This window comes from Dipodomys spectabilis, unplaced genomic scaffold (assembly GCF_019054845.1).
Source record: "Dipodomys spectabilis isolate Male_0828 unplaced genomic scaffold, ASM1905484v1 ptg000210l, whole genome shotgun sequence".
NCBI lineage: Eukaryota > Metazoa > Chordata > Mammalia > Rodentia > Heteromyidae > Dipodomys > Dipodomys spectabilis.
In genome coordinates this window covers 3,533,703-3,555,447 of record NW_024870887.1, presented here as the reverse complement: position 1 = coordinate 3,555,447, position 21,745 = coordinate 3,533,703, and the positions used below count along the sequence as shown (strand labels likewise).

The following is a 21,745-nucleotide window of genomic DNA, read 5'->3' as shown; positions in this document are numbered from 1 at the left end:
GTTGTTGCTGTAGCTTCTCAAGTCTTCTCCCTGTTTTCCCAATCCAATAATGCCTGACTTAGCAAGCCTGAGGTTCTGAGTTCAAACCCCAACAGTACTCCCCCACCCCCCCCAAAAAAAAGACAAGACAAGAAGGATGATAGTTCTATGGGAGTGAGTGTAGAGAGAGAAGAGGAAAAAGTGATCAAGCCCTGGTTGGGCTAACCCAGTATTAAAAGATTGAGGAGATGATGACAATGCCCAGAAAAGGAGACTGAAACTAAGCAGACAGTGAACTAAGAGGAAAACCTAAGGAACATAATTTTCAAATCACAAGTGTAGCATAGTAACTGCTGAGAAAGAGAAAGTAGTGTTCCAGTCCCCCACCGCAGGGACATGTCAGCTTCAGCTCTTTGTTATTGCCTTTATTGCCAAATAAAATCCTGCCTCTTCCATGCTGCTTCCACTCTGACCACCAGCTCCTTCTCTCCAGAATGACTTAATTAAAGCCCCCTAGTAGGGTGCTGGGGACCCAGGGAGCTCTGATGTGGAGACAAACAAATGAATTGGACAGTGAGGGGCCTGCTGTGATCAGATAAGTACAAGAAGTCTGAAGAGGATGCGGGAGGGCTCTTCCCAGGCTGGGGGATGTTGGGAGAGGCTTAGGGAGGTGACATTGAAAGGGGAATAGAATGGAATTTGCACCTCCACATTGTCAGTCCCCTTCAGCTCAGCCCTCTCACTATTCTTTTTAATTTCGAATTTTGTTTGTTTGTTTATTGCCTAATGGCTGTAAGCCTAATTCAAATCTGAATCTCTGCACTAGGCTCTGCTTTCCTGTGCTCTCCCTATGTGAACTGGTCCAATAGGAACTTTCAACTTGGGCCCCCCTGCAACCTCTGTGGCCTGGTCTGGCAGAGGCCCCCCTGGCTGCATGCACTGACCTGTCCTTCCAGGGAAATCCAGCACTTCCTACCTCCATCATGCTTTTGGGGACTAAGAACAGCCTTATGACTCACCCTAGGCAAGACTGATACTAGGGGCGATTCTAGTAAGTCAGTAATGAAGGAGCACAGAAGAGTCAAGAGAGGAAGGCTGGTGTCCATCTGGTGCCTCTCCAATCCCGAGCTAAGCTGGCAGGCTGTTGGGAAGGGAGTTAAGTGTTGAGTAAATTCTGAATGATTAGTTGTTGCAAGACTACAGGAATGTACAATATACAAGGCACCAACCCTGGGCTGGCCTTTCTAACACCCCTGGGGGAGGGGGGTGATCCTAGCTCCTCTCCGGGTACAGCACGACTCCCTTGGGCCTGGCATTTGGGGAGAAGACCTTTGTAACATTTTTGCCCGGCCACCGGTGGCTCTTGGAGAACTAGGCGCAAGCACCTGTTCTGCTGCCAAGCTTTTCTTAACAGAGATTGCCGAGCGGAGGCAACTGTTGGTTTTCCAGCGCGGCGCCCTGGGCTCAGGGAGGCAGCTCAGTGAGCAGCCGGGCCCGGGCGGAGCCAGCCGTGGTCCACCCAGCCCGCGGGCACGTGCGGGCGCCGGCGCCCCCTCCCGGGCAGTCGGGCCGCTCTCCGCGGGCTGCCCAGAAAGGGAAATCCCGGAGGAAGCCATTGTTGTCCCCCCCCCCTTGTCGTCATCCTCCGAAGCGGGTGCGGGTGCGCGAGGAGCAGCGGTGCTCAGCTCAGGACCTCCCGGGGCGGGCGGGCGGGCGGGCCACCGGCATGGCATCCCTCCCCTCCCCCCCGCTTCCCGACTCTCCAAATGAAGGGAAGCCCCAGGCCAGGTGGCCAGCGTAGCAAATGGTCGGCGAGGAGCCCGGGTCTGGGCATAGCCAGCCAGAGACGGGAGAGACACGAGTTCTACTCCGGCTCTGACCTGGGTCAACAAGGTCACCTTGGCCAGTGGCTTCTCCCCCTCACCGCCTCCAACTGCCTTTCTGCCACCCGCGCCGAGGCCCCTCCAGCCCCACACCACTAGGGGAAGTGGGGCGGGGGGCGAAGGCTCCCCTCGCCCGGCTCCCTTGCCCCGCGTGGGCCTTGGGGTGAGCCTTGGAGCGGCGCGCAGCGCTGGCTGTGGCCCCCGGGCCGGGCGCCAAGGGCGCACAGACGCCGGCTTCAGGTTTTCGGTCCCTTTCCTCTGCGCCGCCCGCCGCGCGTTCCTTCTCACCCGCCACCCGCAAACCCTGGCCAACCCGGGTGCGGAGCCCGAGAGCAGCCAGCCCCGAGCCCCGCCTGCCTAATCCGTTTTAGGAGCCTCACCTCCTCCGCGAAGCTCTCCCGGCTTAACCCCATCACTCCCAGCCTCCCTCCGCGGCACGTGCGGGGGGGGGGGGTTGTTGCTTGGGGTTTTCTGGAGGTGCGCGTGCGGTCACGGTGTGCGGAGGGCGGTGTGGACCGCCAGGCCGCTCACGGTGTTCTGAAGGATGAGGTTGACGGGGTTTCTGGCCTGGGCTCCCTAAAGGCTGGCTCCCTCCCTCCTCGGCCTCCCCCCCCTCCTCCCGACCCTCCTCCTCGCAGACTGTCACAGCTCCGCGTGCTCGATTCACTCCCCACCCCCTTTTCGTTCCACAGTGGCGGCGGGGGCCACGGGCAGAGAGCACCGCGCATTTGAAGCTTCGACCCAGCTTCCACACCGACTTTGCTGTAAGTCCCTCCTCCTCCGGGCTTTCCTGCCCCCCCCCCGCCCCCCAAGGTGCCACAGCGTGGAGATAGGAATCCCGCACTGTCGGGAGACCCAAGCAGCAGAGCAGGGGCGATGCCCCCCCCCCCCCGCCCCGTCTGCCGTCCCGGCCTCTCAGCCACAGGATGGAGAGCCGCCCCGGTCTTCGGTGGCCATTTCGGCCCTCTGACCTGACCTGGGGGGAAACGGCATGGGGGGGGGGGGCAGTCCTGACCCTTTATCCGCCGTGCTGCATGCCCTTGGACGCTTCTTCTGGGACTCGGTTTACTCATCTGAAAAGTAGGGGCAATAACGGACTGAAGGAGAGAGAGCAGGAAGCCCTGCCGCCCCGAGTCCTCGCATGAAACCCATGGTGATTCGCGGCCCAGTGCTTGGCAACCGCGTGCGGCCCGGGCGGTCCCACCCCGGGGTCCTCGGCGTTCTCCCGACTCGGCCCCGCTCACCCCACGTTCCTCCCGATCCTCTGCAGACAGCTCAGGGCTTGCTTCTGCCTGCCTCCAAGTTGGGGGCCGGAATGACCGGGTGGTGCCCCGCGTGGGGGGAGGTGGGAGGGGACTGGTCCTAGGGGTCCCCCGGTGTGCGGAGTTTGGCTCGGGGCCGGTGGGCGGGGCCTGGGGCGGAGGCAGGCGGGCTTGTGGGGGGGCGCTGGGGAGATGGGGCGTCCTCTAAAACCAGGTCCCCACCTGACACTAGCGGGGAGGGGGGGCGGAGCGGGACTTGGGCAGGGGGGCGGGCCTTGAGGGCTGGTGGGGGGGAAGAAGGGGGAGCCTAGGGGCGGGGCTTGGGGAGTCGCCCCACACAGGGCGGGGCTCCAGCAGCCGCGGGATCCGCAGTTGGGACTCGGCGCGCCCCAGCCGCCGCGGTTCCCTCCATTCGGGTGTCCCCGAAGCCTCCGGGGAATCTGGGGGTCCGGCTGGCGCGGGGCCGGCCCAGCCTCTCCCTTCCCTCGGTGGGGCCTAGACGGTCGGAGGGGGGAGCGGTGACATGGAGCCTTCTCCCACGCCGGGGCAGTCGGAGACCACGCGCCTGGTGAGCCCCCGGGACCGCGGAGGCGCCGGCGCCCTGCGCTTGAAAAGGTAGGACAGACGGACAGACAGCCAGACAGACCGGGCCTCCGCAACCCGCGGCCCGTCCATGTGGTTGTCTCCCTGGGTTCGCAGCCCCGCTTCCTTCCCCACCCCCGCCATTCCCCCAGCCGACCCTCCAGCCCAGCCCCTCCGCCTCCCCTCGATCACCCCGTTTTCTCCTCGGCCCGCGCCCCAAGCCTCGGGACTCCTCCGTGGCCCCCGCCGCGTCCGACTTCCCCGGGAGCAGCTGTCGCTCCGCTCCGTCGTGGGGCCACAGCTCGGGCCGGGAGCCGCGAGGTCCGCAGTGCCGGGACCCCGGGACCCCGGAGCCCGGGAGCCCCCGCGGGCCTGCCGGCCCCACGCGCGGCTGGGGCGCGCCCTCCAGCCGTGGCCAGTTACGCGCACGGGGACGGAGCTGGGCCCGGGCCGGGCGGCGGGAAGCGAGGGGGTGGCAGAAAAGGAGCAGGTGTGGGCTGGGCGGCGGGGGTATTCCCGGCTCCGCACAGACGGGGCCGGGGGCGGCGAGGTGTGAAATGAGGCGCCGAGCGCGGGGACAGCGGGCCGGGGGCGGCCGGAACCACCTCCGCACCCTGCCGGCCTCCCGCGCCCGCCGCCCGCCGCCCGCCGCCCGGGGATCCGCCGTCCCGGCCCTCCCCCAGACACCTCTGCTTAGCCATTTTGTCTGTTGGCTGTCCGTCCGGGTGTCCCCAGAATTTGATCAGGGACCCCCCGCTGTCTTGTTATCCCCGATCTCTCCCTGCCTTTCGGTTTTCCTCGGGGCCCCTCTCCCTTTGTCTCTGCCATGGTCTTCTGTGCGTTTCCAGCTCTTTCTCAGGGAGGGGACCTTAAATCTGGGGGTGTGGGGGGAGCAGAAGGGAGGGAAGATGCTTTCTGCAGGGCACTGCAGAGGTGGGCCGGGCAGCTGCGGGGGCGGCGGCCGCCGTGGCCCTGGCATGGCCTCCGCAGCCCCTTGACTTTCATCGGTCCCTTCTCCCTTGCCAGAGGCCCCCTTCTCTCCACCCGCCCCCCCCCCCCCAATATTGCTTGTCGTTTGTTGGGAATTTCAGAGAACTGGGGAGAGGAAATAGCCGGCCTGCTCAACACAATGTAGCCACACACCTACCCCAGCGGGGAGGCCTCTTTAGTACCCAATTTATTCCAACAAAAAGGAGCCATCAGCCTGTTGATGGGCACCTACCTTGATGACTGATTTGTGCCGTTGTCTTACAAGACCAGGGAAGACTTCTGTGGCTCCTGCCCCCCGAAACCCCCAGCCTCGGTTTGCTCTTCTGAACGCATCTCCATCTCTTAGCCCATTTTCATTCTCATATGACCATTAGTCACCAAATCCCGCAGGATTTCCCCAGAGGCTGGCTACTTACCTGCCCCTCCTCTAACACTGCACCTGCGTGGTCTAGCCAGCACCTGGGTGAGTCTGTTCTAGACCTCCCCCCTCCCCATCTCCTCTCTCTGTGCCAACAGCAAGGTCCTCTCGGTGCATCTGCCTTTCCTTTCTGCCCTCCCCTAGCACCTCATGTAAACTCCAAGCCGCAAACCTTGACATGGTCCACTATGTCGGGAGCAGCCTTCTCCATATAGGCTCAGCTCTTCTCTGAAGTCCTCTTCTCCCTCACCAGAGTTGGTCACTCCTTCCCCTATGCCCTAAAGTAATTTGTTTATCACAAATCCCAGCACTGCCTCTCCCTGACAGAAGTCCTCTATTACACATCGGTCTCTACCACTAGACAGGGCTTTCTTGTATGTACAATGCCTGGCACACTTCTTGAGATGTAAGAAGATGGGCACGGCCCCCCCTTATCTCCACATCTCCCTAGAAATAGACACATAGGTGCAAATGGAAGTCTTAGAAAGGGCTTTTTGACATTCCAGAAATCAATCTACCTGCAAGAAAATTTCCCCACAATCACCAAATGCTCTACCTCCTTCAAGCCTCAGTTTACCCACCTAGCAGAGCTTTCTCAAACCAAGAAGCTCCAGCTCCCCCGAACCCAACTTTACTGCTCTGATTCCATTTCTATCTGGAGCCATCATTTTTCCCTGGTAGGTAGTCTTGTCACACCTCTGTGACTGTTTCGGTTCTGTCCTTTCTGCTTAGTCCTCTATTCTGTGGAAAGTTCTATACTTGCTGGGGTTCAGGATGGGCGGTGGAGGTGGTGGTAAAAATGAAGCCAGATCTCAAACTCAGTCACTGAGCCTGGACTCTGACAGCCTCTCCCATTTGTCAAGCAAGGCTTATGACACCAGGCAGTGAAGAGGCCACCACCAGGTGCTTCTGGTCAGGCTGAGGTTCAGTTGATATGTGGCAGACTCCAAGTCCAGTGCTCCTGCCACTTCCATCCTCAGACTTTTTGGGTCCCAACATTCCACTCTCTATTTAGTTTAGTTTGTTTGATGGAGCCAGGGTCTTGCTCTGCGTGCCAGGCTGGCCTTAAACTCAAGATCCTCCTGCCTCAGCCTCCCTCCCAGGTGCTAGGATTCCAGGCTAGACCCATCACTCTGGCAGCACACCCCTCTCCAAAGGGGCACTTGAGCTGTATGTATATCTAGGGGCGAAGGGGGCAGCGTCTGGGAGTGGAGGCTGGTGGAGGGGGGCTAGGAGCAAGGCACGCGAAGGCAGGTTCCTGTGTTGAGTTACTTCACACTTAAGCACTGCCATCCCTTCGATTTCCTTCGCCTGGCACTATTCAGTGTCTCTGTCAAAGCTCTTGTTCTTTAGGGCCCTTCTTAGGTTACCTCCTCCAGCTGGTCCTGGATTTCCTCATGAGAACATATCTAGAACCCTGTAACTATTCCAGTGGCCATGTCTGCCTTGTGCTGTGTGTCATAGTGTTTGGGATCACATTTGTTCTGTTCACTGAGAAGTCTCTGAGATCAGGATCCCGCTCATTTTGTATTCCTTGCGGCGCCTATCATAGCGCATTAATTTGGTTGGGCTCTGGGCTGGGCTGCACCAACCACTACCCCAGCGGCATTGCTCCCATGAATGCTCTCCCTAGCTAGGCCTCATACTTATTAAAATATTAACCTACACTGTTGTAAGCTTCTTTCCAGCTATATGGTTCTGTGGCTCTATGTATGGAAGGAAGAAAAAGGGAGACCAGGATTTCAACTATTCCTTTGGCTTCAGTGTACTCACAAGGCTCTGGGTGTACTGGGCCTAGGGCAGCAGTGAGACACAAGCCTGTCTGCTGAGTCCAGCCCCAGGGACTGAGGACCTGGGAGCCAGCAGGGCAGCCTGTGGATCCTGCCCTAGGTTGACTGAGTTGCCTGCCTCAGTCTCTTCACAGAACCCTCAGAGCCCCTTCCTGACGGACCCAAGCCTGAGGGAATGGCCAACCACCGCTGCCACAGGAACCCGTTACCACAGTCAGGCCTCACTCCTGAGAGGCAACACGCGAGGAAGCAGCTGTACGCTGCCTCTGCCGTGTGCATCCTTTTCATGACCGGGGAGGTGGTGGGTAAGTTGGAGAGTAGCCCTCCAAACTCATGCTCTGTGAAGTCCTCAGGTTCTTGGATTGAAAGTCCAAAAGGTGGGTGGTGAGGAGGGGCGGTGAGTACCCAGGACTCACAAAGTGGGAAACAGTGAGAACAGAACCCCACGGGGGATTTTGAGTAAGTCAGTGCCAGGCTGGGGGGCCAGGGCTTACCTCTCTGTGTGAACTGGTCTTTTAAGAACCCCATTTTCATGATGGGAGCAGTGGCTCATGCCTGTAGGCTTAGCTATTTGGGAGGATCACAGTTGGATCCCTCCTCCATCTCATCCAATACAAAGCTTATTAATGCTTCACACACAGCCTCCCAGCCGCACAGGAAAAATAAATAGGAAGGCTGCTGTCCAGGCCAGCCCAGGTTTAACACAAGACCCTATTGAAAAACCAAAAGCCATGCACCAGTGGCTCATGCTTGAAATCCTAGCTACTTGAGAGGCCTGAAACCTAAGAACTGTGGCTTAAAGCCAGCTGCGGGGGGTAGGAAAGTTTGTGAGAGTCTTATCTCTAATTCACCACCAAAAAGCCAGAAGTAGAGCTGTGGCTTAAGTGGTACAGCACAAGCTTTGAGCAGAAATGCTCAGGAATAGTGCACAGATGCATGCACGCGTGCGCACACACACACACACACACACACATACACACACACACACACACACACACACACACACACAACTAAAGCATGGGCTACAGGCAAGTGGCAAAGTGCCTGTCAAGCAAGTACAAAGTTCTGAGTTCGACCCCAGTGCACACACAAAAAACCACCCTATTTTCTTTTCTTTTCTTTTTTTTTGTCGGAGGTGTGGCTTGAACTCTGGGCCTGGGCACTGTCCTTCAGCTCTTCAGCTCAAGGCTAGTGCTCTACCAGTTGAGCCACAGCACCACTTCTGGCTTTTTCTGTTTATGTGGTGCTGAGGAATTGAACTCAGGACCTCACGCCTGTGAGGTATGCATTCTACCACTGAACCACCTTCCCAGCCCCCTATTTTTTTTATTATGAAGATAAAATATGTCACTGAAGGAGTATTTGGCTATTATAACATCATTTATAGGCCATACAAAATTACTAATATAGTCAGATGAGCTGTGGGAAGCCAACCTATTGTCTATCAAATGATTTCTCAGGCTTTATGTGGCCAAGGCTCATATATTGTTGACAAGTGAAAAGAAGAAAATAGCCACCTGTGATCCCTATACCTAGGAAAGCCACATTGTCACTTTGGCATAGTTTCCTCATCTGTTTTCCATGCTTGTGCGCGTACAGCACATGGAGCCACTGTACCTCATTTTGCCCTTGCAGGTGGGTATATGGCGCATAGCCTGGCCATCATGTCCGATGCAGCTCACTTGCTGGCAGATGTGGCCAGCATGTTGGGCAGCCTCTTCTCCCTTTGGCTTTCTACCCGGCCAGCCACCCGCACCATGACCTATGGTTGGCACCGCTCAGGTAAGGGACCTCAATGACTGTGTGCCCCCCTCCTCTTGCCGAAGGATGCCTCTCAGGCTGCAGAATGGGGTTCTGACAGCTTGTCTTTCCCTGCAGAGACTCTGGGGGCCTTGGCCTCTGTCTTCTCCCTCTGGCTGGTCACTGGCGTCCTCCTGTACCTGGCCTTCGTCCGCCTGCTGCACAGCGACTACCACATCGAGGGCAATGCCATGCTGCTGACTGCCAGTGTTGCAGTCTGTGCCAATCTTATGTACGTTCCTGTGTGGAGCCCACACCCTGTGGGGTTCAGGATTCAGGTCATCTTCCAGACACACCAGGGTTTCCCTGTCTTTGCTCTACTGAGAAGAGGCTAAGAGAAATAACTTCAGTTCACGCAGCAGACAGTTGTGTACCAGCTCCCTGGGGGAGGTGGGAGAGAACTTCATCGGTATGATCTCAGTTAAGCCTTGCAATTATTGCTGTAAAAGATCCTAGTAGGAATCAGGCAACTTGCCTGAATCATATAGCTAGTTAAGCAGAAGCCAGGATCTGAATCCATGCCCATGGCATCCCAAGTTTCATCATTTGTGCTCCCAGACAGTGCTGTTCTCTTCCTGGGCTGAGAAGCGGGTGGAGATGAGGGATGGAGGAGGTGAGAGGAAGCCAGGAGCAGGCTTGGCAGAGCTGCTCTGTTTCCCCCTCAGCATGGCCTTTGTGCTGCACCAAGCTACCCCCCATCACAGCCATGGGCCTAGGGGGGCTGGATATGCACCTCTGGAAGAGGGATCTGCAGACCCCTCGTCCTTGGGGAGGAACACCAGTGTCCGGGCGGCCTTTGTGCACGTGCTGGGGGACCTCCTGCAGAGTCTTGGGGTTCTGGCAGCTGCCATCCTCATCTACTTCAAGGTACTGTTATGGAGGCCTGCCTCAACCTCCTCAGCCTTCCTGTCCCATCCCTCGTTCTTTTCCCCACCTTCCGGACCCTCAGCCTCTCTCCCCTCGCCGCCGCTCCCCAGGCATCTGCCTGCTCTGGGTCATGTTCCTTTTCCTTTCCCCAGGGTTTTCAAAGCCTTCCTGTTTGTCAGGATGTCTTGAGGTGTCCCTCTGAAGCCTGGTCCCTGGGCTGGGTGGGCGGGGTCTCTTTCTCTACAGCCTCAATACAAGGCCGCCGACCCCATCAGCACCTTCTTCTTCTCTGTCTGTGCCCTTGGATCCACGACCCCCACTCTCCGAGATGTTCTTCACATCCTCATGGAAGGTGAATTTGACACCACTGCTCCCCACTCTTGGAGCCCTCTTGGACCCCAGCTAGCACCGGGCCCCTTCCTCTTCTCTCAAGAATGTAGTCCTGTTGCTGGAAGGGTAACTGGGACATAGAGTAGGCCATAAAGGTCAGCTAGGTGGGTGGGTACAGAATGGGAAATGGAGGGCTGGGAGTGTGGCTGAGTGGTAGAGTGCTTGCCTAGCATGCATGAAGCCCTGGGTTCAATTTCCCACTACCACATACACTGAAAAAGCCAGAAGTGGCACTGTGGCTCAAGTGGTAGAGTGCTAGCCTTGAGCAAAAGAAGCTCAGGGACAGTGCCCAGGCCCTGAGTTCAAGCCCCAGGACAGGGAAATGGAGCCCTGGCAGTTAAGACATGACAGGTGCTGGTTTCAGGTGCCCCCCGCTGCATAGGATTTGAACCTGTACGGGACACACTGCTGTCGGTGCCAGGAGTCCGAGCAACCCATGAGCTGCGTCTGTGGGCCCTGACACTCAGTTACCATATTGCCACTGCACATCTGGCCATTGGTGAGTCCACACTGCTTCCAGCAGAACCGTCCCCTCACCCCCCGCAGGTCGCAGTAGCCTCAATCACTGGGATTGCTTTTCTTTTTCTTTTGAGACAAGGTCTCACTGAGTAGCCAAGGCTGGCCTGGAACTCATGATCCCCCTGTGTGAACCTCCCAAGCTCTGGCACCTATTATAGGCATATGTTACCATACCTGGCTGTTTTGTTCTTCATGATATCTCCCCCCCACACACCATTATCCCCTCACACACACCCCTCAGACAAGGAGGGCTTGGACACTGTTTAGGGGAGGTTTTATCCTCTGCAGTAGCATAGAGAACCAAGCATATTTAAAAGATTGACGGCATAGTAGGTCACTCAGGGCATCTCCACTAAGTGAGGTATCATAGCTACTTACAATGACAATGATGAAAGTGTGTGTGGCAACTAGGGGAAATGTTTATGGTATACTGCGAAGGGAAAAAAGTCTGAATATAAAATTATAACTACATTATGATTCAACTATTAAAAATATATATGGTGACTCATGAGCTGACAAAGGATTTTTTAGTTTCTTCCAGATGCAAGAAGCAATCAAAGGCATGCAATTTGGATGCCAAAAATATCATAGCTTGAGGGATACTTGACGGCAACTCTGGAAGGACAGTGGGGTGGCAGATTTTACATCTGGATTATCCTGGAAAGCTGAGTGGCTGGGCTGCGGGAGCATCTATCTGTATATTGATGCTTTGAGGCAGGAGAGAATTGGAGGCTGGGAACAGGGGGGTGTGTCAGCATGGCCCATTAGGGGTGAGTCTATCTGACATTTTCCTCGACAATTCTACGCTGTTCATACAACACGGAGAGGCAGGCAGGCACCCCATTCATGCCCAGCTTTGAAGCTGTGCAGCCCCTGGGCCTTCCCTCCAACCTTATCGCAGTTCCTGCCTGTGCCCAACTCCCCAAGGACTGAGGCTGCCCTTATCACTCTCCCACAGACTCCACGGCTGACCCTGAAGCTGTCCTGGCTGAGGCCTCCTCCCGCCTCTACTCCCGCTTTGGATTCTCCAGCTGTACCCTGCAGGTTGAGCAATACCACCCTTCGATGGACCACTGCCTGCGCTGCCAGGAGCCCCGCGCCTGAGCCGCACCCCACCCTCGCCCCACTGCCAGGCCCAGGCTCAGCCCTGGACTCTCAGCACCTTCCTCTCTGATCACAGAGAAGGGACTTGAGCCGAGCCCGTCCCCCATCCTCCTCCCTCTCCCACTTGCCAACCCCGTCCCCCAGCGCCAGCCCCAGTGGGTAAGACTAAAGTGTGCAGGGGGAGTGGGGCAGGAGTGAGCAGTTCAGGGGGCTAGGGTGTGTGGAAGCCCCTGCATTCTCGCTCCCCACGGTCCTTGCTCTCCATGGCTGTAAGAGCCAAGCACGTCATTTCTGTGCAATCCCTGTGTCCGGCTGGCTGGCTGGGGGCATCCGCCTGTCTGTGTACTGTTGGTGTGCCTATGCCTGGGGAGGTCAGCAGGGGCCCCCTCCCCACGTGGTCCTCACTCTGTCTATGCAGAGGCCCCAAGCTTGCACTTTGTCCATGTGTCTTAGCCCTGTGATTTTGTGCGCGCACGCGCATGTATGTATGTGTGTGTGTGTGTGTGTGTGTTTCTTGGTGCTGTGGCCTATGTGTCTCTGTGCCTGTGTGGCTGTGCTCTGGTGGCTCGAGTCTGCTCCATCCATGTGTGTGTCTGGAGGTCTGTCTGTCCATCCCTCTGTTGGTGCTGTGCCTTCTGCTATCCAAGGGAGAGGGAGGACTCTCTGCAGCTCCACCAATAAACTTGTGTCTAACTGCACCTCGGCCCCATGTGACTCCTCTGGAGGGGGGTCATTTGGGATTTGGGAACCATCAGACTCCCTCACACAGCTTCTGGCCCGCCACCTCCCTGCCCTCAGATAGAAGCTGAGCCCCCCCCCCCCCCCCATTCCACAGCATCTCCCAGCCTGGGCTCTTGGTTCAGGGAAAGTCCTCCTGTATCCAATTTGGAAGGAAAGTGGCCAAGAAATCATGGGTCCCAATTCACACTTAAAGGAACCAGCAAGCCAGGATAGTGTCTTGCCGATCACAGGGACCCTGGCTTCCTTTGGGGAAGGGGGGTTGAACCACATCGCTCAAGGCACCCTGGCCGGCCATGTGAACTTCATATCAAAGGCTTCTTTACACTTCATCCCCTCTTATCTTAAAAAATCATAGGTTTGGAAAGATTTGGTCTAACAAATCCTAAGAAGTGGTTGATTTTTTTTTTGAGATATGATTTTACTACATGGCCCTTCAAGAAGGTCTCAAACTCACTAACAACCCTGGATCTGCATGCATCTGCTTCCAAGTGCTGAGATTATAGGTGTGCACTGTCACACCTGTCTTGTTTTGATGTTATGTCTATTAGAGGGGTTCTCAATATATTACCCAGGCTTGCTTAGAACTTGCTTCTTGAAGCTGGGTGCCAATGGCTCATACCTGTAATCCTAGCTACTCAGGAAGCTGAGATCTGAGGATCCAGGTTCAAAGCCAGCCTGGGCAGGAAAAGTCCATGAAACTCCAATAAACCACCAGAAAACCAGAAGTGGCACTGTAGCTCAAGTGGTAGAGCACTAGCCTTGAGCTGAAGAGCTGAGGAACAGCACTCAGGCCCAGAGTTCAAGCCCCAAGACCGACAAAAACAAAACAAAAGAACTTGCTTCTTGGGGCTGGGAAGGTGGCTCAGTGGTAGAGTGCTTGCCTTACACACATGAGGCCCTGGGTTTGATTCCTCAGCACCACATAAGCAAAAAGGAAAAAACCGGAAGTGGCGCTGTGGCTCAAGTGGTAGAGCGCTAGCCTTGAGCTGAAGAGCTGAGGGACAACGCCCAGGCCCAGAGTTCAGGCCCCACGACTGGACCCAAAAAAAAAAAAAAGAACTTGCTTCTTGAATGGACCACCATCCCATATCTCTGATAAAAGTATACTTAAAAAAAAAAATTTAGACAGTAATTTGGATCCGCAGTTTACTGGTTTTCCTCCCTGGATTGATATCATTCCAGCCTAAGGCTGGGTTGGGTATTTTCATCAGCCTGTGTATATTTCTATGAGGCTTTCCTCAGTGGAAATATCTTTACTAGAAAATTATTCTTAATTTTTATTATAGAAACAATATGCTTGTGGGTCCAACAAAGGAGAAACATATATGAAAGTGTTTTCTGAGCTGAGTATGATGACACAGGTCTGTAATCCTAGCACTTAGGAGGCTAAGGCAGTAGAACCAGAAGTTCCAAACTAGCCAGGCTACAAAAAATAAAAAAAGAGGGCTGGGAAGGTGGCTCAGTGGTAGAGCGCTTGCCTCGAATGCATGAGGCCCTGGGTTCAATTCCTCAGCACCACATAAACAGAAAAGGCCGGAAGTGGTGCTGTGGCTCAAGTGGTAGAGCGCTAGCCTTGAGCTGAAGAGCTGAGGGACAGCGCCCAGGCCGAGTTCAGGCCCCATGACTGACAAAAAAAAAAAAAAAAGGAAGAAAAAGTGAAGAAATAAGGAAAGGAGGATGGAAGAAAAAAAGGAAACAAAAGGAAAGTGTTTCCCCTTTTACCCTAGAGGTGTCAAGTAAGGTTCATCCACCCAGCTTTGTCTGTATATACCAACAATAAGGTAACCTGCTTTTATGACCATCATGCATCCTGGACACATCTTTCATGGCAATCCACATGGATTTCATGGCATTAAAAAAAAAAAAAAAAAAGGCTTTTGGGTCCATTGACAATAAACTCCCTCACTGGTGTCCAGCTGGGAGCCTGGCCAGGCTGGGCCCTTGGTGCCTGCTGCCAGGGCTGGCTGTGAGTGGAGGGCTGAGGGGTCCATCCACTCAGGCAGGCAGGCAGGCAGGCAGAGGCTTCCCCAGCTGCTCTCCAAGCTTTGCTAGTTCCTGACACATTCTCATTTTACGTCTCATTGATTACGGCCCCTAGCGACAGGGTGGGGGAGGGGATGGGAGTGGAAATGGAGGAGAGGAAAGGAGGGTGGGAAAGAGGAAGACAAAATGGTCACCCTTCGAGCAGCTTTAAGCTGCTGCTGTCCTCGATGTCCAGTGCCCGGGAGGAAACAATGCCCAGGGCAGAGACCCAGGAATTTAGTCCATCTACTGCCCCTACACCCTATAAGGTGAGGAAGAGAATTCTGAGGCTCACTGAGAGGAAGGACACATAGAGGTCACTCACCTACAGAAGGGACAAGAACCGCCTCCCATCCCACAGCCCTGGATAGCACTCGCCAAGGTAAATTTCTGCAACCTTCCTCAGTTCCTCAACCACCTGCTGCTCTGGTCCTCCGGTCCTGGGCTGCCAGGGCCAGCCCCCTCCCTTTTGATACTGGCCTTTTGATGATTCTGGTCAATTTAGCCTCCCTGTGTCTCATTTTTCCTATTGGTAAGGCAGGAATTACATGGTGCCTTTCATGCCAATGTGCCCTGGTATGTGTATATAAATGTTAAACTGGATGCTAGTGGCTTAGCTACTCAAGAGGCTGAGATCTGAGGTTCAAGCAAGCCAGGCAGAAAAGTCCATAAGATTCTTATCTCCAATTAACCACCAAAAGGTGAACTGGAACTGTGATTCAAGTGGTAGAGCCCCTAGCTTGAGCGAAAAAGCTCAAGGGGCAGTGCCCAGGACTGGTATAAAACAACAACAATAATAGTAAAAAACAAAAACAAAAACCCAGCATTAGCTTTATGGTCAAATTCCAGAAGGCAGGGAGAGCTTTCTGGGGAACAAGATGGCTTAGCACCGTGTCTCTGCAGGGACAGAAAATCAATAATTATGGAGCTTACACTTTTGTGCAAGGTGCTGGGAGGCAGGCAGCAGTCTGTTCACCCCCCAGATGGGGACAATGGAGCTTTACTGCCCTTCATCGTGTAGTTCAATGCTTCCGGAATTGAGATTGCAACTGACAAAAGTCCTTGGCCCTATTTCCTTGCCACTCTACCTTGCCACCCTTTAGGTACCCTCTGTTAGGGACAGGGAAGGATGGGAGGACTAGGAGCATTTTCAGTCACTGGTATGTCCTCTCCCTCCCAAGGGAGCCCAGGATAGCCTTATCTCTCCAGAGCTGCCTCCTCCTCCCGTTATCCCCAACCAATCCCCTCCATTTGCTTATCTGGAAGTCCCTTCCATGGTGTGCACTTCCTGAGAGATAAAATGCCCGGTCGGGGAGAGGCGAGTGAGGAGAGGCTAGAGGGAGAAAAGCAGGAGAGGGTCCATTCATCAGAGCCCTGGCAGATCCTTATACAGATGAGTGTCTAGGGAGGAAGGGAGCCTGCGATCCAGAGAGGGTCATGGGAAGGTAGCAGGAAGCAAGGGAAGAGAGGAGGAAAGATCTGGGGTTGTCTGGCAGTTGGAAGTCTTCAGAAGAGGGACAGACTGGAGACCAGGGAACCAGATGGAGCAGGCAGATTGGCAGTGTGTAGAACCTGTGCTGCAGAGACTGGACCAGGGCACGGAGCAGGGATGCTTTCTCCTTTCTGGGATGCTCAGCAGCAGGAGGCCGGAGAGGCTTCACTGAATCTGACAGGAGGGGCTCCAGCCTCAGAGGCCCGTGGGCTCAAAGGGCAGCATAGAGTGGGCTAATAAGGCCATCTGCACCACCTCCGCCCCTTAGGGGACTTCAATGCAGACTAGTCTGTAGGGGGCGGTGTGGCCGCCCCAAGCCAGACTGTTGGGAGAGCAGCGCCCTCTGGAGGCCAGTGCTATGGCAGTGGCAGAGGCCGCTGGAGTCAGGAATCTCATGTCTGGAATCACTCAGGTGATTCACCTGTGTGAAGAGAGTCTTTTTGTTGTTCGAGAGGCAGACTGGAATGTGTATCTAACACTTTTATTCATTGGCTGGCATGCTACCAACTGAGCCACACTTCCAAACCCTTGAAAGATTATTTTGTTTTTATGCCATACTGGGGCTTGAACTCAGGACTTGGGCATTATCCCTGAGCTTTGTGGCTCAAGACTAGCGCTCTACCACTTGAACCACAGCTCAACTTCCAGCTTTTTAAAAATTTTATTTAATTGGGAGTAAGAGTCTCACACACGTTCCTGCCCAGGATGGCTTCAATTGTGATCCTTAGATCCCAGCTTCCTGAGTAGCTAAGATTATAGGCATAAGCCACTGGCACCCTGCTTGAGCTAACAAATTTAGAAGGGACTGAAAAGGAACCAAACCCAGGAAATTAAAAGGTCAGAGGAGGGCTAGAGACATGGTTTAAGCTCTGAGTTCAAACCAGGAGAGAGGAGGGAGAGTTGGGGGCAGGGGAGGAGGAGAAAGAGGAAGACAGGCAGACCAAAATAAGCAGATTTTAGATCCTGCAACAGAGAACTTGCTTTTTCCTGACCATTAAGTGCCTAGAGATTGTTCCTGCTTCCTTCCATTCTACCCACTTGCTGGACCCAGGACTCGGCTACTCAGGACTTCTTGGAGGTACAGTGACAATGGGGACTCACTCCCCTGTGGATGGAACTATCCTTGAAGGAAGGCCAGCTTCTCCCTCTAGCCCTGAGCCCCTAGTAAAAGCACATAATGAGGGAGGGCTGTGTAAAGAAAGGAAGGATGGAAGGATGGTGACAGATGGACACGGAGTCAAAGGCCCATCCCCAGCTGTCCGATCAAGAGAAATCCATACAATGTCATATTTGCCCTCAGCTCCCACCAAGGGCCAACAAGCCTGTTTCATACATGCTCCCCGCCCACCTCATCAACTATTAACTATGCAGGTGCCTCTCATGGCAGTGAATTCTAAGGCCATCCATGGTGGGTGATGCATCTTTCCAAGGGCCTGCTTTGGGCCCCACCTCCCCCAGACTCACCACGGCTTTGCAAGGCCCAGCTTCTCCTTGAGCCCTGCTTAGTGACTTTACTAATCTCCTGTGGATTTATCACCGCTTTCATGAGGCAATTTCAGCATCTCTTGTTTTTGTCTCTTGGCAAATTACTTCAGCTTCTACACCAGACCTCCAGGAATCCCAGACCTGCTGCCCATGCCCACCACAAGGTACTGCTGTGGCAATGTCCTGGCTTCCACTTCCACTACAGAATGTGGTTCTCCCTCCTCCCTGCCCAGGCTGGCTTTGAACCACGATCCTCAGATCTCAGCCACCTGAGTAACCAGGATTACAGGCATGAACCATCGGTGCCCAGCACCGTGAGGACTTTCTTGTGAATTGATTGTCCATCCTTTCTGAGATTCAGACTTTAGACCATTGCTCACTTTTTTTTTTTGTCGGTAGTGGGGCTTGAACTCTGGGCCTGGGCGCTGTCCCTCAGCTCTTCAGCTCAAGGCGAGCGCTCTACCACTTGAGCTACAGCGCCACTTCTGGTTTTCTGGTGGCTTATTGGAGGTAGGAGTCTCACGGTCTCTCCTGCCCGGGCTGGCTTTGAACCGCGATCCTCAGATCTCAGCCTCCTGAGTAGCTAGGATTATAGGCGTGAGCCACCAGGGCCCGGCCATTGCTCACTTCTTGCTCCCATTCTTTTGGTGAACTGACCTGACACATACTCTATGTATACACCATTCTAGGTATAGAGATACACTAGTGAATTTGTGCTCTCCTAGCCCAAATGTGATCACACATAAATGCCACCTAGTTCCCCTTCACTTCCAGCTCTAACTCGTACCATCTCCACATGGCTAGCCCATGGCAGGTAGTGCCACACCCAAACAATCTATCCTCCCCTGCCCCACCTACTCTGGTCTGTCTTCATCAGTTGTGGCCCTGATTTGAGTATGGTGTTTGTTTCCTTAATATTGTTGAACTATAATACTTACTGAAGTATAACAGAGGGTAAAACCCTAGATTGAGTCCTAGAGCTTTTTTTTGTCGGATGTGGGGCCTAAACTCTGGGCCTGGGCACTGTCCCTCAGCTCTTCAGCTCAAAGCTAGTGCTCTACCACTTAAGCCACAGCGCCACTTCAGGCTTTTTCTGCTTATGTGGTGCTGAGGAATTGAACCCAGGACCTCATGCATGCAAGGCAAGCACTCTATCACTGAGCCACATTCCCAGCCCCTCCTAGAGCTTTTATAGAAGAGACTAGAAGTTATATGTAAGTATGCTTCATGTATTTTTGTCATATGATGCCATCTGCCATTTTGGGACTCTGCCAGCAAGAAGCCTTGCACAGAACTAAGCTTGAATAAACCTTTCTAAAATCACCCAGCATCAAGTATTTTGTTATAGTAATGAAAAATGGACTAAGAGTTGGGCGCTGGTGGCTCACACTTGTAATCCTAGCTACCCAGGAGGCTGAGATCTGAGGATTGCAGTCCAGAGTCAGCCAGGGCAGCAAAGTCCCTGAGATTTTTTTTTTTTTTGTCCATGGGGCCTGAACTCTGGGCCTGGGCGCTGTCCCTCAGCTCTTCAGCTCTAGGCAAGTGCTCTACCACTTGAGTCACAGCACCTTTTCTGCTTATGTGGTGCTGAGGAATCGAACCCAGGGCCTTATGCATTCTAGGCAAGCATTCTACCACTGAGCCACCTTCCCAGCCCAAGTCCCTGAGATTCTTAGCTCCAATAAACTACCAGAAAACTGGAAGTGGCACTATGGCTCAAGTGGTAGAGCATTTGCCTTGAGAAGCTCATGGACAGCGCGCAGGCCCAGCGTTCAAGCCCCATGACGAACAACAAAAAGACAAAGAAAAAAGGACTAAGGCAATATTCTGTTTTTTCAAGGCCCCACAATTTTCTTCCCTTCCCTTAATACTTCATGACATCCGCTTTTTTCTTAACCCAGACCCTCTCAGCTCATGCACTGTGCTCACAGCTTCCTAACTGGCCCCCATAGTATCATGGCTCCTCTCCCCACTCCCTTCTCTGAGCGCTCCTTTTATCCTGAATTCACCCTCTGCTTCCCCCCAGCAGTGAGACAGCTCCTGTTTATGCTAGGAATTCTCCATTCTCCCCTTCAGCTTACAGCCTTTGGGCACACCAACTTGCTCATAGCCGGTCAGAGCTGTGGAATAGTATGTAGGAGCAAACTCCACAGAGTGACATTTGAGGGGGCTTCTCCCTCACAAGGGTAGAAGGCAGCTGGGGAAAATGACTTTGCAGTGATTAGAAACCGTTAGAACTTCACTTCGAGTGGGGTGGGGATAGGTAAAAGGTTCTTGTAGTAGCAAATGGGATGTTTGCATACTTATCAGTGCCTGACACTTAATTGGAGTCAGCTGGTTTTGAAAAAAGAAAAAAGAAAAAACAAAAAACAAATCCATCTTGGTTTACTCCACCAGATACCAGGAACCAATTTCCTGTAGTGAATGACAATCACTTGGAGAGTATTTGTTTCTCAATGGATGTGGAAAAGGCTCCAACAGGAGTTTTATTAAAAAGGTATTTTTACTCTTTGCTAATAGCTTCTTTCATCTTATTCCCCCATGTAATAAGATCTAACTTCTAGTTGTGGGGAAACTTTACTCAATGTAGAGCTGTTACAATTAGGAAAGCCAAAGAAAGGAGCAGAGCAGAACACCTCCCACCACTTAGCAACTGACAGAGTGAGCCTGCTGCTTGCAGCAGACACTGCTTCTACCCAGCGCCTCGGAGACTCGGTTCCAAGTTGCGGGGTTTCGTGTGTGACAGGTCCCCCACAAATTCTCAACTACAGGATGAGGAGCTGGCGGCTCACACCTACAAGTCCTAGCTACTCAGAAGGCTGAGATCCAGAGAACTGAGGTTCAAAGACAGTTCAGTCAGGAGAGTCTGTGAGGAACCATCTTCAAAGATAACCAACAAAAAGCCTGCCTAGAGGTATGGTTCAAGTGGAAGGGCACCAGCCAGCAAGCTTGAGATATTGAATTCAGTAAGAGTACTTGGCAAAACAATTTGACTTGTGCTTGGTTTTAGCTGGAAGATTCACGTTCTGAAGGAGAACTTTATACACACACACAATTTTCTAACCTATCAAGTCCTCTGGCATTTGAGGGAAAGCCAACCAAGAGCAGGGCTTGAAAGGGCTAGTCCCACCCTTCTTTAAACAAACAGCGGGCAGATGATGGATTAGTATTTGTATTGGAATTGATATCCAAACCTTGTGGTTTACTCTATTACTCATTACCCACCAAGCCCCATCCTCCAGGGGAGGGGAGGCCTGCACATGAGTCTACATCCTCCGGTCCACGCCTTCTCCACCTCTGAATACGTGATACTCCAGCCTTTTCTAGCTGCTTAGATTCCCGTGACTTGTCTCCCAGTCATGTGGGTTGCATGTGAGACCAGAAATAATTTTTGTTTTTTGCACTGGTCCTAGCACTTGAACCCAGGGCCTGGAGTGCTGTCCTAAGCTTCTTTGCTCAAGATTACCACTCTACCGCTTGAGCCACAGCTCTATTTCTGGCCTTTTGGTGGTTAATTGGAGATAGGAGTCCCTCAGACTTCTCTTGTGTATCAGTCATGGGTCTTGAACTCTGTGCTTGGGTGCTGTCCCTGAGCTTTTGTGCTCTCGAGGCTAGTGCTCTACCACTTTGAGCCATAGATCCACTTCTGGTTTGGGGGTAGTTGGAGATGTCTCACAGACTTTTCTTTCTGCCTGGGCTGGCTTTGAACAACAATCCTCAGCTTTCAACCTCCTGAGTAGCTGGGATTACAGGTGTGAGCCACCAGTGCCCAGCTTAATCTTTCCCTCTTAAATAAAAAGGTGAGTTTGAGGCCAAGCAGGTGATGGCTTAATGGTTTGTCTTTTAACCTCTCTACACATCTGAAAATTGGCTGTAGGTTGCTTGAGATTAAATAAGAATATATAAAATTCTTGTTTTGCCAGTCCTGGCGCTTGAACTCTGGGCCTGTGCATTGTCCTTGAGTATCTTTTTTTGTTGTTATTCAAGCCTGGTACGCTATCACTTGGGCCACAGCACCACTTCTGGCCTTTTCTGTTTATGTGGTGCTGAAGAATTGAACCCAAGGCTTCATGCATGCTAGGCAAGCACTCTACCCCTAAGCCACATTCCCAGCCCTACACAAAGTTTATATATATATTTAAAGTTCTTTTCTTCCCATCTCTGTTAACATGCCAGCTCTCCCAAAAGTAGCCTTTTCCTGAATGGTGCTGAGAAGTCTAGATGCTTTATAACTCAAGGTTAAAACTAGGGCAAAGCCGGGTGCAGGTGGCTCATACCTGTAATCCTAGCTACTCAGGAGGCTGAGATCTGAGGATCACGGTTGAAAGCCAGCCTGGGCAGAAAAGTCTGTGATTCTTATCTCCAATAAACCACTAGAAAACCGGAGTGACACTGTGGCTCAAGAGGTAGAGCGTTTGCCT

The 21,745-nt window shown here is 53.5% G+C and overlaps 1 protein-coding gene across 1 annotated transcript; it reads left to right on the top strand.

Annotated features, from left to right (window-relative positions):
• Positions 1–3,647: 3,647 nt before the first annotated feature.
• Positions 3,648–11,754, top strand: Slc30a3 (solute carrier family 30 member 3). The gene is made up of 8 exons (XM_042696769.1): positions 3,648–3,739; positions 7,028–7,209; positions 8,540–8,686; positions 8,783–8,936; positions 9,370–9,571; positions 9,818–9,923; positions 10,326–10,460; positions 11,439–11,754. The coding sequence occupies exons 1-8, from the start codon at positions 3,648–3,650 to the stop codon at positions 11,582–11,584; spliced, it is 1,164 nt and encodes a 387-aa protein (XP_042552703.1). The 3' UTR covers positions 11,585–11,754.
• Positions 11,755–21,745: the final 9,991 nt, after the last annotated feature.